This window comes from Alosa pseudoharengus, unplaced genomic scaffold (assembly GCF_046254945.1).
Source record: "Alosa pseudoharengus isolate Yale_2024_CS ecotype anadromous, Long Island Sound unplaced genomic scaffold, YU_APseudo_1.1 YU_APseudo_1.1_scf_6, whole genome shotgun sequence".
In the NCBI taxonomy this organism is placed as follows: domain Eukaryota; kingdom Metazoa; phylum Chordata; class Actinopteri; order Clupeiformes; family Clupeidae; genus Alosa; species Alosa pseudoharengus.
In genome coordinates, this window is record NW_027468848.1 from 32,022,486 (window position 1) to 32,039,985 (window position 17,500).

The 17,500-nt window shown below is 45.2% G+C and overlaps 1 protein-coding gene across 4 annotated transcripts in view; it reads left to right on the plus strand.

The window, feature by feature from the left end:
- Positions 1-17,500, plus strand: part of pde4d (phosphodiesterase 4D, cAMP-specific) — a 153,757-nt gene that overhangs the window by 108,328 nt on the left and 27,929 nt on the right. Inside the window, exon 1 of one of the 4 annotated variants that reach the window (XM_076271026.1) lies at positions 16,516-16,828. The exons of the other annotated variants lie outside the window; for them this stretch is intronic. Coding sequence (XP_076127141.1) covers positions 16,761-16,828 — 68 coding nt within the window. The 5' untranslated portion in view covers positions 16,516-16,760. Of the gene's footprint in view, positions 1-16,515; positions 16,829-17,500 lie in introns of those variants that run through there. 4 annotated transcript variants of the gene reach the window in all.

Below are 17,500 nucleotides of genomic sequence, written 5' to 3' on the forward strand. Positions count from 1 at the left end.
GATGTAATCAAGCAACTGAATTAAATGTGCTACCTTTTTGTTGTTGGGCACAAGGACAGTGTCAAACACAATAAATGTGTTTTGAAATAACAGAAGGGATACCTTGCGATCAGCCTTCAAATTTGCCAACTGAAAACACAGAGCACCGACAGAAATTCAGAATTTAATGGCACAAGAGTGAGAAATGAGCGGACGAGATGGACATAAATTTCACCTCAGAGTCGTGACAGTCTTGGAATGGAAATAAGAGTGCTTTGTCTCTGCTTTTTCGCACCAGGGCTGAATACTTATCACCTTTTCTCTGTCAGGACCAGCAAAGTGGCAATGGATTAATTGATTAAAAAGCAGAGAACAGTGATGTTATAGATAAATTAACATTCTGTTCTGGGCCTGAACATTGGTTACTTCTTCTTTCATTATGGAGATCATGTCCCATGGATAAGCAACCCCCAATATAAAAAAAATATAAAAAATCACTGAGGGTTATTAAATAACTATTTCGAATCTAATAAGCATTGCTTTTTCTGGATCCAGCCCTCACTCTAGTGTCACTTTCCAAGGCAGATGCACTGGCACTCTTGTTAGGCTACGAATTAGTGTACTATTTTTACCTCTCCTTACTCCAGTGTGTGCATTTTTTCCCTCCTCCTCTCTCCTCAAACATAGCAGCAGATAATAGCTGCAGATAATAGCCTCCACAGTGCTTCTACGATGCTGATTTCATTGTAATGCTTGTCACTTAACACGCTCCTCTGCTCTTCCACTCCTCCACTCACTCAGACACCCCACCCCCACCTCGCTCACCGGGCGCAGATAGGAGCCCCTCTGACAGGTTATTTTACTTTACCTGCGTGCTGCCTCCAACCCTGGAGCCCCTTTGCTGACGAGGGAGCCCCAGCGACAAGAGCTTGGGAGCAGGAGGAGGGGGTGAGGAGCCAGGAGGAGGAGGGGGTTATTGGGGTTTTCTCTCTCAGCAGAGCTGGTAACTAGCAGAAAGAGCCACAGAGTGTGCAACAACTCGACCGGGAGGATCGTGGATTCTTTGGAACTGATAGATGCTGCAGTGGCGGCTTGATGGTCATTCCCTAGTGAATAGTATGGGGTTTTGTGTGTGTGTGTGTGTGTGTGTGTGTGTGTGTGTGTGTGTGTGTGTGTGTGTGTGTGTGTGTGTGTGTGTGTGTGTGTGTGTGTGTGTGTGTGTGTGTGTGTGTGTGTGCATGCTTTAAAGGTTGAGTGATTCAGTATCTTGTGTCATCTATATGGACTATTACAAAGCACTCTTCTCTGAGCAGTGTTAAATCAAATCAAAACATACATTCGTATCATTGCAGCAGCACCCATTTCTCAATACAAACAGTGAAATAAATCTGATGATAATACAACCTTTGTTTTCAAATTGCTTTTGAAGTCTGAGTGCTGGCTTGCCTTAAAAGGGGCCACAGTTGTCCAACGAAAGCCTTACGTAAGAAAGTTGATGATTTGTGGCCTAATTATTCTGGTTCTTTTTTTCAATGTGTGAATGACCCACGCCGGTGGAGCACTCATGAAGGACTCTCACACAGCGGGGGATGCTTTTATATTACTGTTTGGACGCAGCCTCACTAATGGAATTAACAAACACTCTTCAGCCCACTGAGTCAGCTTCAGCCCTGCACAGTGGTGGTGGTGGTGGGGTGGGGTGGGGGGGGTTGGGGGGTTGCAGGGGGTATCCATGGTGATCTTCTCGGCACCGAGCCTTTATTAGTTACCCAGGTCTGCAGACACAATTCTGGGAGAGATGTTAGGTCAGGGAGGGAAGGATGGGGAGGGGGGTACAGAGCACAAAGATGGAATCACACCTCTGACTTGTCGAAGCACACTAGCGTGACCCAGCCACTCTCAGAGAGGGGTTAATAAAGCCGGGTGGGTGAGGCGCTTTGTGCCCATAGATGGTGATCGGCTGAACTGAAGTGTCCTCAGGCACCATGTCCTGGAATCATTAATTACTGAGGATTTTTGAATGAAATAGTACTTCTTGTGTAAGTGCACGTTGTTATCCGCTATACCCCCAGCCTAGGAAGGCCTGCTGACTGCATAGGAAATGCATTTTGCCTTTTAATTAATCAGTAAGGACACAGTGCCTTTTAATATGATTCGAAGCCTGAGACCAAACATTCAGCACTTCTAGTAACACCTTTTGGAGTGCAATTCATTATTAAATACAGTACATAGAATGCTGCAAACCAAGGTCAGACACACACAAAAAATCCAAAAAATATCTACTCTAAAACATCAATTGAATATGCTCCTTTCACATCACCATGTGAATATCAGGCATTTGCATACATAAGTATGTATATCCCTGATCATTGTTGGATGTAAATATGGCATCTTTCCATGCTGTGTGCAGCCCCCAACATGAAACAAGTAGATGTTTCCACAGTGCTGTGGGATTCATGCTTCTTAGCCAATCTCTCTGTAGGAGGATCAGAGAGGTATTTTTAGAAACAGTATTTCCGTGACACATGCATCATGTCAAGTGGGCCATCTATAGCAAGCACCTGAAGATAATGCCATCCAATCTTGGATATCATACACGCTTGGCCAACCACCACACTCATTGGCTTTGACGTCACACAGCAACAGGAGTGGGCTCCCAAAAGAGAGTGAAGTATCTCATCAAGAGCTAATCAGGCCAAACTCTAATTCATTTGCTCCATTCTAAATTACTTCACTGAGCAAGTGAAGCTTGGGAAAGGGAGGAGTGTGTGTGTGTGTGTGTGTGTGTGTGTGTGTGTGTGTGTGCGTGTGCGTGCCCACACCCACCCCACCTCCAAAAACACACACAAGCACGGATACAGAGACACCCACTGGTACACACACACACACACACACTCTCCTGGCAGGCGGTGATGTGTGAGGCTGGAGACCACTCAGTGAGGCATCTGCTTGGTCCTGTCTGCAGATAAACCACCCCCACCCCCAAACATACACACACACCCAAACATACTAAACAGATTGTAACAGCATACACACGCACACACACATACACACACACACACACACACACACACACACACACACACACACACACACACTCACAGTCATGCATGCACATACACACACACACACACACACACTCACAGTCATGCATGCACCCACACACACACACACTGAATTCATCTTTGTCAGACACCTCACCCGCTGCTGATGCACAAGCTCTTCATTACCATCGGGCAGCGAACGGCAGGAGGGGGAGATTGGGGGGTGGGGGAGGGGGGATTCCACCCCCCCCCCCCCCCGCAGTGCTGCAAACGATGCAGCCTCTCTCACTCTTCCATATATCTATCTGTGCATCTATCCATCTTTCTATATCTAATGGGATCAGCCTTTGGCTCAGCCCCTTAATCTAGTTAATATGAGAATTTGTTTGATGCGGGTGTCTGTAACAGTACATCGTTCCAAGCCGCTGTTCCAAGATGACAGCCTCGCTGTGCCAGTCCAGAAGTGTTGTTATGCAACGGATCTGTCAGCGTGTCTCACCCAGACTTCAGAAGGCACGTTAGCTGTGGCTCGTTTGATATGTTACACAGCAACATTCCCATGCTGCTGCCTTGCACACAAATGAGCTTTCTTTCGCCTTTGGAGGCGAGGTATAGAATAAATTGTAGGGCAAGGAAAACATATGGCACAGCAACAGTGTGGCACAAATCAAAGCAGCACGAATGAACACAAGCAAATGTTGTAAAGACTCGAGATGCGCCAGTGATGTTTAAACGAACCAGTAGGTTTTTTGATCCTGTCGTCTCAGATAGAGTGACTCCTCAGTGACTTGTCCTTCTTTGATGTCCTCCTACACTTCGTCTGGTTGTGTATTTTTTTTGTCTTTGAATGTGCTCATACTGTACTGTATTTCTATTCTTTATGAACTCTTGCTCCTGAACACCTGGAAAAAGGCGTTTTCACTAAAGTGTTACGTAGGGATGGAGCTGCTGAAATACCTTCTGCTTAAGGCTCACCACAGGATGTTAGCTTTTGATACATTAAAGGTGACACCTGGTCAGACCCTCGTGTTCCCTATGGGTCATCGGGGATACAGCTGGTGCAAACTATTCATTACTGCAGCTCCAAATCCAATGACTGTTTCAGAAAGTAATTTAACAGCATTGGAGATCTACCTCTGCCGGGAGAAAACCCCCAGAGGAATAAAGTGGATGTAATATTCAAGATGTCTACCGCTTGAGAGATTCGAAAAAAAGACAAGCACTCGGCTGTCCTGCTGTCCCTCGTGTTGTGCTCAGTGGAGAAAAAACAGGTTTGAGTGATTGATACTGTAGTGTTTTTTCATCTCACACCTCCTTAAAGAACGCTTGCCAGGAAAGAACAGAACAAAATGGATGGATGAAATGAAAACAAAAAATAGCGGTGAGCAAAAAGAGGCTTGTGTTACAGTGATATTTATGACATCGTTGTTTTAGTTCCTCATATCCATCTTTTCTCTTCAAAGGCTGTAGAATCACAAATGTGCAACATGGGATGTAATAGGATGTAATAGTAATCCTTAAATTCATCATGGAAAAGTGGCCCTGCCCTTTTAGTGAGAGTCTGATAAATGAACTTCATGCAGTATATCCAAACCTCTTGCACTATGCGCTGTGGCCGCATGATACACGCTGTGGAATGAAAGGCTCTATACTGTGCGCAATGTCTTTGGTAATCACATGCTCACGTTGAAATATTGTTGTGAGTGTTTTTTTTTGTCTTTCTCCTGCTTTCTTTCTCTTTGGCCCTGACTGAGTCACGACTTCCTTGTCCTTGCGTCACTGTTATTCCCAAACAATGCAGCGCCTCAATCTTGCCATTGAAGCCTTCCTGTCAGAACAAAGGGGTCGCACTCCACGATTGGGGTCACCGGAGAGACGGCAAATAAACACATTAAATCAGACAGTCGACCCAATTATGACACAAAAGCCCCCTCTCCAGTGAGATCCACTTATTTTTCAGCCTTGCCAAAAGGGTTCAGAAACTCCTGGTATTTTGCAGTGTTGTTTATGAGCTGCATAGTTGATTATGCCGTAATGTAAAAGATTAAAGATTGTGATTTAGAGGCTAATGTTATTTTTCTCTCCCTTTGTTTAGGTAAGTTCCTCCATTTGGGTCTGTGACTCTTTGAATTGCTGATGAAACTGCAGTTTTCAGGTCCTGGTAAGGTGATGTATTTTTGTTTTGACCAGAGGAAAGCATTGCCTGCCCTTTCTAGACTGCTCCTCTATTTTTTCATGAAAGCTCAGAAGGAAGAGTAAGTGGCTTCTCTGACTCAATAGATACCACAGATTGCAGTTGTATACAGTGTCTACTGGCATTATGGATGTTCTTAGTCTAATAACATGATGGTGATAATTATTTTGAATTGTGCACTGAAGAGAGAGAGATACAGAGAGAGAGAAAAAATAGAGAGAAAGAGACCTTTCCTCGCAGCCTCCATGGAAACCATTTGCGAACATGGAAACGTTCCAGTCATGGAAACCAACATAGTCAGACGGAAGCATACGACAAAATGCAATGTTTATCCTAGCAACATATTACTCTGGCTCAATCATACAACCCAGCTTCTCCTGCACTGGCCAATGTCAAGGCAAAAGCATTTGCTTGCAGCATCAGAAACTTCAGTGCCACTTCAGTGAGATACAGACATGCTCAAAACAATGCAGTATTAGCTGATGCCACCCCATGGCCTGCGCTCTGTTCCTGACTTTCATTTTTGCATAATACATTCTTGCCACTATATTTGTGGTGCATGTGTTGCAATTTGTGAAAAACAAAGCCATGCATCGGTATGAATGTAACCTCCTGATTTGTTATGTGCTCAGAGGACTCAGAGGGTCACAGGATTTTAATCAACCATTGCCAGTGGAGCGGTTTGATTTCTCTGACTTCATTTTTTTAAAGTGGGCATTAGCAGTCTGAAAAAAGCAACTTGTGTTATTTAACGCTGAAGTAGGTTGCACTGATTACAAATGCGAGTCAGCAATCCACGGTGCTTTGAACCTCCGGAGTATATTTTAGAACGAGGAGGCCCATTTTCATGCTCATGTATGCAAATGTTGGGTATTAAAAGTAAATGCATCCCAAATGCCCTCCGCGTTTAGATCGAGCAGTGTTCTGGCATTTTGATCACAGCTTTGCTTCTGGCATTCTGTTCTTTAAAAGGAATCCTCTTTGGCAGGCTGCTCCAGAGGATCTGCAAAAAGCTGATATCACTATAACTTGTGAGGGTTTTGAGTTGAGATAAAACTATAATGAAGGCAAACCGACTCATGCTCAAGGTGTTGTTCTGGGTGTGATTGTGGAAGCCATAATCTCTGCCTCCTGTTCAGCTAATAGTGCACTACACTGCATTTGACTGAACACACAGAAATGAATGAATGTAGAGCAAGAACAACCCTGTAAGACACAGAAGAAAGAAAGAGTATTGTATGTTGAGAAACTACAACGAGATGAGATATGTTATGGAGATTGTGGGCCCTAATTTAAAAGTTGGGCAAAGTGCAAAGTCAGCAAAGCAAAGTTCTCCTACATAAACTATAGCTATTATGTGGCATGTAAGAGCATTGGGAGGACTTAGTGTTTTAGCTTAAGGTCGTATGCATGGTGTTAAATTAACAAATTGATTTTACCTAGTTATTGAATTAGCCTTAGTTAGACTTGAGACTTTGCCCATCATTCAAATTAGGACCCATTGTTTTTAAAGGTGTTTTATATGTGAAGAGGCCCCAATATAATAATGCACAATTCAGGGTATATGGACAGGGCAATTTAAGTAGGATCACTCCAGTCAAAGATCTCTCTCTCTGTCATTTGAAGAATCCTGTCTCGGAGTGTGTCTCGAGGGAGGCTAGGTGCTGGCAGGTCACAGTGGGGGGGGACTCCCTCACTCTGGGCAATTCCGGGGCGTCACTAAGCCCAACGACACAGGCTTACTTTCCATCTCGGCCACGGCCAATTGAGCATGTCATAATCTCGCCGACACCTTTCCCCCCCCCCACAAGCCAAAGGGCCAATGAGGGAGAGCCAAAGGCTCCAGGCAGCCGTGCTTCCCTGGGGCGGCGGAACACACACACACACTCACAAACACACACACACACGGTTTTACCGTGAGTAACAACGACGGCCTGGAGAGAGGGGAAGAGAGGGAGAGTAAACATGAGGAGGAGGAACGCGTCTGTCCACTTTTTTCCTGTGAAGAAGGAGAGGACAAGGCCAGTGAGGGCCAGGAGGTATGCTTCCCCATCGTTTGGTTTTGCTGAGGAAAGGATGCCTGAGAGATGAGAAAGATAGCTTTAAGGTCTAGCTGGTGTACCACCAAGTGTCTACTGATATTTTTTGGTCTTCAAGAGAAGTTTACACTGATAATTCTAAGATGCTTATGTGTATAGAGATTGAGACAAGTGTTGGAGGTAGCAGCAGCAACATTTAGAGAAAATGTTACCACATGGAGATAGAAATGTCTTGTGTCTCCAGCATCGCTGTTTTTGAAACAACATGACTGATGTAGTGAGTATAGACTCCTTATCCTCTTAAAGGGCTTACGGCTCCACCCAGACGGACATTGTAGTCACATGGACGCTCAGATCTGTGCCATGCTTCAGCACAGACAGAGAGAGACTGACAGCTGCTGGTGCAGTCTTGTGCACTAACAGAGTCAAATGGCACTCTCTAGTGACAGTATAAGGTATTACACCCAGGTGAGCTCATCCGCGGTCACCTCAGCCTCATTGTCATAGCTGATTGCAACTGCAGATAAGACAGGCAGAGACTGATGTGGGTAACAGAGCCGAGATGATAAGCTCATCAGATGATTAATGCTGACCACAGTTAACAGCCTATTTGATGTGACTCTACCGACATTTCCTGGCCAACCCCCTTGTGCTCACCGTCTCAGGTGAAGGCATGTAGTGGGAACAAAGCTGGGTTTTTGTAAAGGCAATGAAATACAGTCCCATTGTGAAGACTACACACATGTGCCGCAAACCCCCCCCCCCCACACACACACACACACACACACACACACACACACACATACATACACACTCCAGCTTCCTCTTTTTTGTGTTTTCCAGCTGCACCTGGTCCCCTGCTGTAGGACAGAAACCTCTATTAATAATTGGATTTAAGCCTGACCCTGCCAGTCTGCATGGCAACAGTGAGGAGACAGTTCAGAGGGAACAAAGAGATGTGCTCCGAAGCCCTTTTCAGCAGCCTCTCTCTCTCTCTCTCTCTCTCTCTCTCTCTCTCTCTCTCTCTCTCTCTCAGCACTATGTAGTATGTTACAGCCTTATGTAAATCACAGCTTCATCAGGTGTATTGAGTTTTCTGAACTGTGATGTCTAACTAATCTAGACATTCTTATGTAAATCCTGCATGAAGTGAGCAGCCAGTGGTAAATTAAAGCAATTAGTTTGGGGAATTGCCTTTTAACCCCACTGCCAACTGGGGCTTGAATTAAATGCACAGGCTACTGCCACAGCTTCTGCAGTGGTGCCGAGTCTGGTGCATCATTGAACTGACTGAACTGGATCGGGCAAACATACATACACCAAAGCGTGTCCACCCACTCAGAGTCTTGCGTGTCGAGTCCACGTCTCTCTGCTGCCCCCTTGTGGATGCTAATTGAAGCGAGCGAAGAGAAATCAAGTCCAAGTAAAACAGGTGGATTCTATCAGTGCCCACCTCAGCTCTCCCATCAGCAGCCCACGCCCCACAAAAAAGAAACACTACACCAACTCAATAAAAATGGAATGAAAAGTAGCTTAACAAAAAAAAGATGTTTTATTTGTCTAAGGAAATTTCTCTCTCTCTCTCTCATGGAGCTACAGTAACTGGCCACCTTCAGTACTTCATCCTGGCCTGCAGACTGAAAAGAAAAGTGCAGAGCTGGGTTCTGTTGTTCCCATCTTTATGTAACTTACATCTGTTTTGGCAGCTGATGCTTAGGGCTCAGCCTCGGGGTCTCCGTTTGTCTTTGCACTGCACCATTTGTCAGGTGTTACAGTGATCAGATGTTATTTCAAGCTCACGTGGCTCTTGCATGTTCGCCGCCGCAAGAGCCATATTGTCCAATCTTTCACGTCAAGGTGTTCCAAACAGCTTTTTTATCAGCTTGCTCATACACCATTATTGTGTGTACTGCTGTCAGCGCAGCAGTAGCAGTGGCAGCACACAAGCACACACAGAGAGAGAGAGAGAGAGACAGAGAGAGACATGGAGAGAGAGAGTGGAGAGTGAAGCTGAGTGGAGCCTGAAAATGGCTGCCTGGCTTTTTGCTTGCTTATTAGTTTTATTCCTCAAATGCGTCACGCTCGCTTGTGTCATTAAGCTCGGCTAATGAGGACATAAAAGCCTTCTGGAGCAGCTACCTGATTGAGGTAAATCAGCAGTAACTCACGAAGGGCCGGCAGGAGCGCGGTGGCTCCCGTCCCCCCCCTGCCCTCAGCGTCCCGCACCGGAGCGCCAGCTTCAATTATCCTACCTCTCAGGGCTGTACGCCTAAAGTGATCTATAACGTCCAGCTGAGCCTGCTCGCTCTCTCTCTCTCTTTTTCTCTGCCTCTCTCTCTTTTTCTCTCCCTCTCTCTCTCTTTCTCTCCACCTGTCTCCCTCTCTCCTCTTTCTGTCCTCCTCTCTCCCGTTTTCTCTCTTGCTTTCTCCTAATCTCACTCTCTCTAAGGGTTAATTCTCTACTCCCTCTCTCGCTCTCTGCCTCTCCTGATTTCCCTCTCTTAAATCTCTGAGCTTCTCACTCTCTCCCTCTCTCTCTCTCTCCTCTACTGTTTTTGCTCCTGTGCTTCTTTTTTTCTTTTCTCTCTCTCTCTCTCTCTCTCTCTCTCTCTCTCTCTCTCTCTCTCTCTCATTCTCCACCCTCCCTGTTCATTGACTCTCACTTTCTGCTCACCACAGTCTGTGTGAGCTGTGAGCAGGTCCTTCCCCACTCTTTTCTCCATTACCTAGAAGCTGGAAGACAGTCAGCTTGGTGTTGTTCGCCGTGGATGTTTGACATCTTGACCTGGCTGTTTGCCTCGCTGCCTCTTATCAGTGTAAAATGAGCCTGCCCGTGAACTCTGACCTCTTCTCCCTGGAGAAAATCGCACGTTACCGACACGCCTGTAGCAACGGTTCTCCATATGCCATCAACAAGCCCATCGACATCAAACCTCGGAAGAGATGGTAAAGTCCACTGTAGTATTTTGGAGTGTTCTGAGGGTTGTGAAGTAGTCCATCTACTTTGCCTCTGTATTTGAGACTTGTCGCTTCAAGCAAGAGATTGTAGTGCAATTTCTTAGTGTCCATTTTTGCAGGTCATCTGTGGATATGTTACCTACTTTGGCAGCTTAAATCATGATGGATGTTAGTTGAGATTAGATTTAGATGCTAACTGTAACTGCATGTCAGGTCATGTGTTTAAACAGGGGGGGCACTGCAACAGGCAGCACTTTTCAGAAAATTATTTTATTCTTTTATACAGCAGGTAGAATAACTGGCAGGCAATTATTGTGTGTGTGTGTGTGTGTGTGTGTGTGTGTTTTCAAGAGGTAAAGACTGGGGGCCTTCAGAGGTCTTATCTCTAAGTAACCTTTTGAATGAGGGAACTGGTTGCTCACCCAAATGCTTGCTAAAGGACTTTCCCTGAAATCCTAGAAATGTCAAAAGATAAATATGTGCCATTCCAACGATAGCAATATGCAGATGTACATGTCCAACTGGGAGTAGGAAAGAGAGAAAGAGAGAGGAAAAAGAGAGAAGTGAGGGGAACTAAAAGATTGAGCGGCCTGTTGTATATGTGGGCGTGTGTATGTAAGTGTGTGTGTGTGTTGTTTGCACGGACCAGTGAAGCACAGGTGTGGGTCAATAACTACAGTACACACCGCTACGAGTGTGAGGTCCACAGGTGTCAGATTTATGCACGACAACGTCGCTACTACGACCGCTACCTCATCCGCCACCCATCAGATCAGATCCATATGCTGACTGGGAAAGAGACAGCTGCAGGAGGATAGCTCAGCAGAACACAGCGCTGGTGTCTGCATCATGTGTTTATGGAGTGAACAAATAACACAGTGTAATGAACTCCCTGCGCTTCTCCCCGCGGTGTCCCTTGCCAACCTGTTGTTTATTCCGATCCAGGCAGGTGTGGAGCTTTGTTCTGTCTCCTCCTGTGGCTGAGGCGCAGTACAGTGTGTGAGGCTTGCATTTGGATATTGAATGAGGCCTCTGTAAGCTGCATATTTCGTTTGCTCTCTGCCTAACATGCATGTTGTATGTTTTTGTGCAGATGAACATAATATAAGCCCTCGTCATCCATGACTTTTAGCATCCGCTTTTCATTTCTTGCATGTAGACAGAATAGAATAGTGTGAATAGATAGCACTCTTTTATTGGTGTAGTGTGAAAGCAGTACTTCTGGTTCTGGTGATGTGATATGATATGCTTTGTATTATCATATTAAAGGCTATAATCATGCCGCTATTGTGTATGGTAGAGTGACAAAGACACAGGGCCAATATCGTCTCCAGGCCAGTGTGACCATTACCAGCTGAGCAACACACTGAAGCTATTCGAGTCCTGCAGCAAAAAGAAAAAATATTGGGAATCAGGGAGTCGTCCTTTCTTTTTTTTTTTTGCTCTTGCTTTTTGACAGCTGACTCATATGGCCGACTGAGACCACTGCTTCTCTAGCTGTCTCTCTGTAGCGCCAGTGTGTGCTGACTGTGTGGGAGGTCAGTCAGTACTGAGCCCCAGCCATTACAGTAATCCCGAGAGGAGACCGATGTTCTTCTGTAGCCCGTGCTCAATAATCATAAATTTTACCTCATCTGATCCGCCGATCGATGTCCAGTGTCCACAAGCAGCAGTGTGTGGGCGTGCGTGCCGTGTGGTAAAAGGAAGGATGGCCCCCGCTGCACAGCTCGCTGAGATACTGAGGCGTAATGTATGGAGATGAGAACTGTCAATTGAAAGGGTTGGCCATCTGTGTGTTTTGCGTATTTATGACTGGCTTTCTCTTAACCCTTTGTGTGTAGAGGGGATTTGAGGTAGCGTATAGGCACCCTTGCAACATTATGGATAGAGTTCATAGTCAATGTGTGGCAGTTAAGGCAGTGACAAAGGCTATCTACATTATAGGCGCTCAGGAAATGATGTTATATGAAAAAGATTAATCTTTTTCTGAGTGGCACTCCTGGGATGTACACTTGAGTCATATTCATGGTCATGCTCTATGCTCTTTTGTTTGTGATTTGAAAATTATATTCCTCCTCTTCCCATTCCTTGCAGTCTTCCATTTTTTCCCTGCTAACAAGGGGTTGTTCATATAATGGTCTCTCAATAAATTCAAAACTTCAACATGTTTAAGAACATAATTGAATTGGTTGAATTGGTATAGCATATTGAATTGGTATAGCAATGTTGTATGTATTTACTCTATCAGCATCAGGTCTGGCAAAGCTTTTTGGTAAATTGTTCCTACATCCGTAGTTGCAGTGTTACTTCATCCTGGGCTTTCCAAATTACTTCACTTTGTCTTCGTCATTACCTAAACCACCTCCCTGATTTGATGAGTAAATTACGATGAGTTCCTAGACTGCTTCCCCAGAATTGTGAATTGTGATGGTAATTTAGAATTTTTGATTTTGACTTGAATTTCCCCTTGGGGATCAATAAAGTATCTATCTATCTATCTATCTATTTATCTATCTATCTGTCTGTCTGTCTGTCTGTCTGTCTGTCTGTCTGTACCAAGGCAGGCCACTTGAAAGGCTTCTCACTAAACGTGTGAATGTGTGTGTGTGTGATTTTTTTAATGCTGATGTTTTTTAAAATAGCACAAAATACCAGGAATAGGCAATAAGGAATCATCTCCACTTTATGCGTGTGTACTGTCCATTCAAGTGGAGAGTTTACTGAACCAGGACCAATGGCCACATTTGGTAGTATCTGCCAGAACCTGTGGGAGACCTCAAAAGTATAAACGAATAGACAAGAAGCAGAGGAAATTCTATCCAAACCCCTCTGCCAGTATTTGACCACTAGGGGGCGACAGAGCACCAGAACTTGTAGGGAAAGCCAAGGCTCAGGGCATGATTCACTCTCCCTCTACTGTCCTGGGGAGCACAGTCTGCTTCTCTTCAACCTGGCAGTTCAACCAGTACTAATGTGCTGCTGCCTAGCAACTCCCCAAAACCAATCATATGGCTCCTGTTATTTTTGCAAGACTAAACGACCCTAATTCAATTTATGGAACTTGAGCACTGTTTTGTCATAAGGCGAAAGAGGTTAGAGCTTTGATGTTAAAGGCCTTGTGCTTGCTGCATCTTAATAATAACACTCCAGTACTCCCCCCCCCCAGACACACACACACCACTCTCCATCCTTGCCCCCCGTGTACTATGTGACGTCTGGAGTTCAGCATGTGGTGTTCCGGATGTTTCTTTGTGTGATTATGTGTGATTGCAGAGGGAGCACTTACTGTAATAGGAGAGAATAGGAGCATTGAAGTAACACAGAGAGGGAGTGACAGCGCGCACACACACACACACACACACACACATACACACACACACACACACACACACACATGCGTATACACTCGCATACACACACACAAACATGAACAGGCCCATTTTCACTCAACATTATAAACATTAGAAGATCATTAGAAAATGACAGCATGCAACGGTTCACACTTTTCATCCCCATTCACCATGCCGAACGCACCGCTAACTGCCCCACCTCCTTGCTGTTCCCTGTACCACCACCCTTCCCTTCGAAAGAACCCATCTTGGCACACTGATGCCAGCAGCTCCCCTGCCACTGCCCTCCCCGGTACAAGTGCTAGTGCCTGGAGACATATCCTACTGTACAAGGCATCCCATCAAGGGCATGTTACAGCTGTGTGTGTGTGTGTGTGTGTGTGTGTGTGTGGTGAGCTTGCGTCAGGAGACTCCACTCTTAACCTAAAAGGCCTCAGGTCACACTTTTAATGGGCTGCTCTGCTGCATGAAATGAGGCCTGAGATGAGGCTTGGTCATGCTTGAAAGATTATCTGTGTGTGTGTGTGTGTGTGTGTGTGTGTGTGTGTGTGTGTGTGTGTGTGTGTGTGTGTGTGTGTGTGTGTATGTGTTTGTGTGTTGGAGGGGAGGGGGTGGTCAGAGAGCATACCTTCCATGTTGTTCAGAGCAGTGTGCGTAATGGGTCGCATAAGTTTAAGAGTGAGGAAGCTGAGGGACATTAAATCAGCATGATTTTTGTTTTTGGTCAGATGATGTTGATAATCTACTTCATTCCTGTAATATTTTTGCCACAGTGTCATTCAGTCTTTCCTGCTCACTCTCTAGACTACTCCTAGTGGCTGTGAAGATTACCACACACATTTCAGTATTTCAGGAACTACATCCACAGATCTTCTGAATGTGATGCAGTTTTATGCCATTCTAGTCACTGGACTGGCAGTGTGAGTTGTGGTTTAGTGGCTTTTTTCCACATAGAGAATAAAATATATGTATACATTTGTGTGAGAAATATTAGCACATGGCTGATAACTGCATTGTATAACAGGTGTGGAAATTCCCACGATTCTTTGGTTCCCACTACTGTCAGAGATTTATGGCCTTTGGTGTCTTTTCAAAATAGTTCTGGTTGGTTGACCATAACTGTCTCAACATTCTTGGACATGTTTGAATTGTGCGGTTTGACGAAATAACATTCCACTCAAGAATCTACAAATGTGAAGGCGGGTGACTCAAGCACTAACAACACTATAGAAAAGGTATTCCTACACCTTGTGACAGACACGTGATGGTTCTGTGTAACAGATTCATCACATACTTAGACCCAGAGTGTCTCCATAAAAGCGCATGCTTTCTGGTTTATACTTATACTAAAATGACCTGTCTACTTTTGTGATTGGTGTTTTGAAAACTGAAGCCTATTTGCAAGATCCTCTTGTTGTCCATCATCTTGCAATGGTTGGCCAGTGAGATTTTTGTGCAATGATAACCATTTCAGAAAATAACATAGTTTCATGGTGTACATTGTTTGTCTATAGTGTGTGTTTCTTTGTAAGTTAGAGATTGCCAAACAGATAGACAAAACAGATTTACCTCGACCTGGGATGTGTTATTTCAATCAATGTTAAGATTAAAGTTATAAAAGGGATCGTTTGATCTGCGCTGAGGGATGTTTTTTCCAGGTGAATATGGTTGATGTGTCTCCTCCTTTGTCTGCCACTTTGCGTCCATTCTTTTCCAGCTTTTTAAATACTGGTAATTAACAAATTTGTAGGGTATGAAAAGTCGATTATCAACACTATAAGACAATGTCATTATACCACTGTAACCATATATCTTCAACTGAACTAACAGCTCCTGCGGATTTAGTCTTACATTGAGTAAGTAATGCTTGGTAGTCTTCTTTAATACATGCTTTGTACATGTTTGTGCTTTTGGGAACGGTGACGGTATCTCAAAAACGTGCGGCTTTTTCTCACCAGTTTGCCTCTGTTATGGGTCTTTGAGCTGAAATTATCTTGGAGCTGTAACTCTGGTAAACTGCCACAACCACCCCCCCCCCCCCTCCCTTGTAATCCACCCTCCCGCATCCTCCCCCAGCCATCCTGACTCTTGAGTGTGTCTCTCCACCCCTCCCAACAAGCCACCATCACCCAGCCCTTCTTCCTTCCTCCTTTCTGACCACGCAATATTTGTTTCCTCCATAGCGAGGAGTCAGAGGCAGCCCCCACCCCCCATCCCCTGCATGGTTCCTGCTCACGCCAAGATGACATGCTTGCACACTTACTCACACATACAATTGTCTTTACCCTAGCTCACAGTTATGTGTGCTTACGCAAAAACAAAATTCACGTGCTTGACACTTTGACACACAGACTCAAACACACACACAAACAAACACACAAACACACACACACACACACACACACACACACACACATACTGTGTGTACACTGTGTGCTGAGTGTGTTTCACTTATTCACGGATTGGGATAAATGCAGAGACCAAATTTCCTTCACGGGTCAAAAGAGTATATATACTTACTTTCTTATACACACACACACACACACACACTCATTGAGATGCATATGCTAATCTCGTCCCACCCCCACCCCACACAAACACACAGTCACCTGAAACGTGTTCTCTCATTTGGGGAGTGCCCTGCCCCACCTCCCGCCGTCATTACTACAACCTAAACATGCCCCACAGCCTTGAGGCAGGAAGATTGAGATAAAGGAAAGAGAGAGCGAAACAGAGGGATTCGGGGGAAGGATGGATGAAGGGATTGGACAGAACCCCCCCGCCCCACACACACACACACACACACACACACACACCCTCCACTCCCCTCCTTCCCTGGGTGGGCGGGGAGACTGCCACAGGAGCCACTTGAGACCTATTGCTCCACCTCCACTGCCTGAACTCATTCACACACACACACACACACACACACACACACATTCTCTCTCACACACAGGCACACTCACTCTTGCTCTCTCTCTCCTGCGTGAGGGCCACGCTGAAAGCACACAGACCAGCTGAGGACTAGATGCATGCGTGTTTATGTGTGTGTGAGAGAGAGAGAGAGAGAGAGAGAGGGAGAGAGATGGAAAGAGAGACTGCGCTATTGTGGGATTGTGTGTGAGTTTGGGTCTGTGTGTTTGTGTGCACATGTTTGTGGCTTGACTGAAGGTGTGTGTGTGCACGCAAGAGCGGCATGATGAGTATCATAATGAAGCCACGATCGCGCTCCACCAGCTCCATCAAGAACACGGAAGGCGCAGGGTAAAGATGACCTTCTTTTCTTTGATCTCTCTCGCTCTTTTGCTTCTTTACTTTTTCACTTGCCCCCCCTCCTCCTCCCCCCTTTCCACCCAACGGTCTTCGTTTCTCTTTGCTTTAACTCGCCTCATGTGTTGAGACAGCACCCTTGCGCTGCTTGTTTCCTTGTCTTCCTCTCTCCACTTTCTCTCTCTCTCTCTTCCTCAGTCTTAAGAAGTTATAGTCAGTGTTGTTTGCAGCCTCGTCTCACTGTAGAAGAGCTCAAAGATCTACTCCCACCCATTCTTCTGCATGTGAAACTCTCTGTGTAACCCTCCTCCCTGTGCTCTCCGCCGTGACACCAGCATGAGGGAGTGAGAGTGTCCATCTGCTTGGGACTCACACTGACCAGAGTTAAGGGTAACAAATGTAAAGGTGAAGAGTTGAGACCTATCACTGGTAGAGTTTAGTAGATTATTCATTTGGGTTAGTGGTTCACCTTTTCTCCCCGTCCCTCTCCTCTGGTATTTCTCATTACCATGACTTGTGTCATATAATCAAGTATTAGCCAGCTGATTTGATTTTAAGGTATGTGTCATCTTGTAGGTGAGACTTGAATATCGTCACCTTCCTAAAATAATGGAATAAGTCATTTTTTTCAGGTTTTTCAGAAAACACAAAAAGTTAACAAAAAAA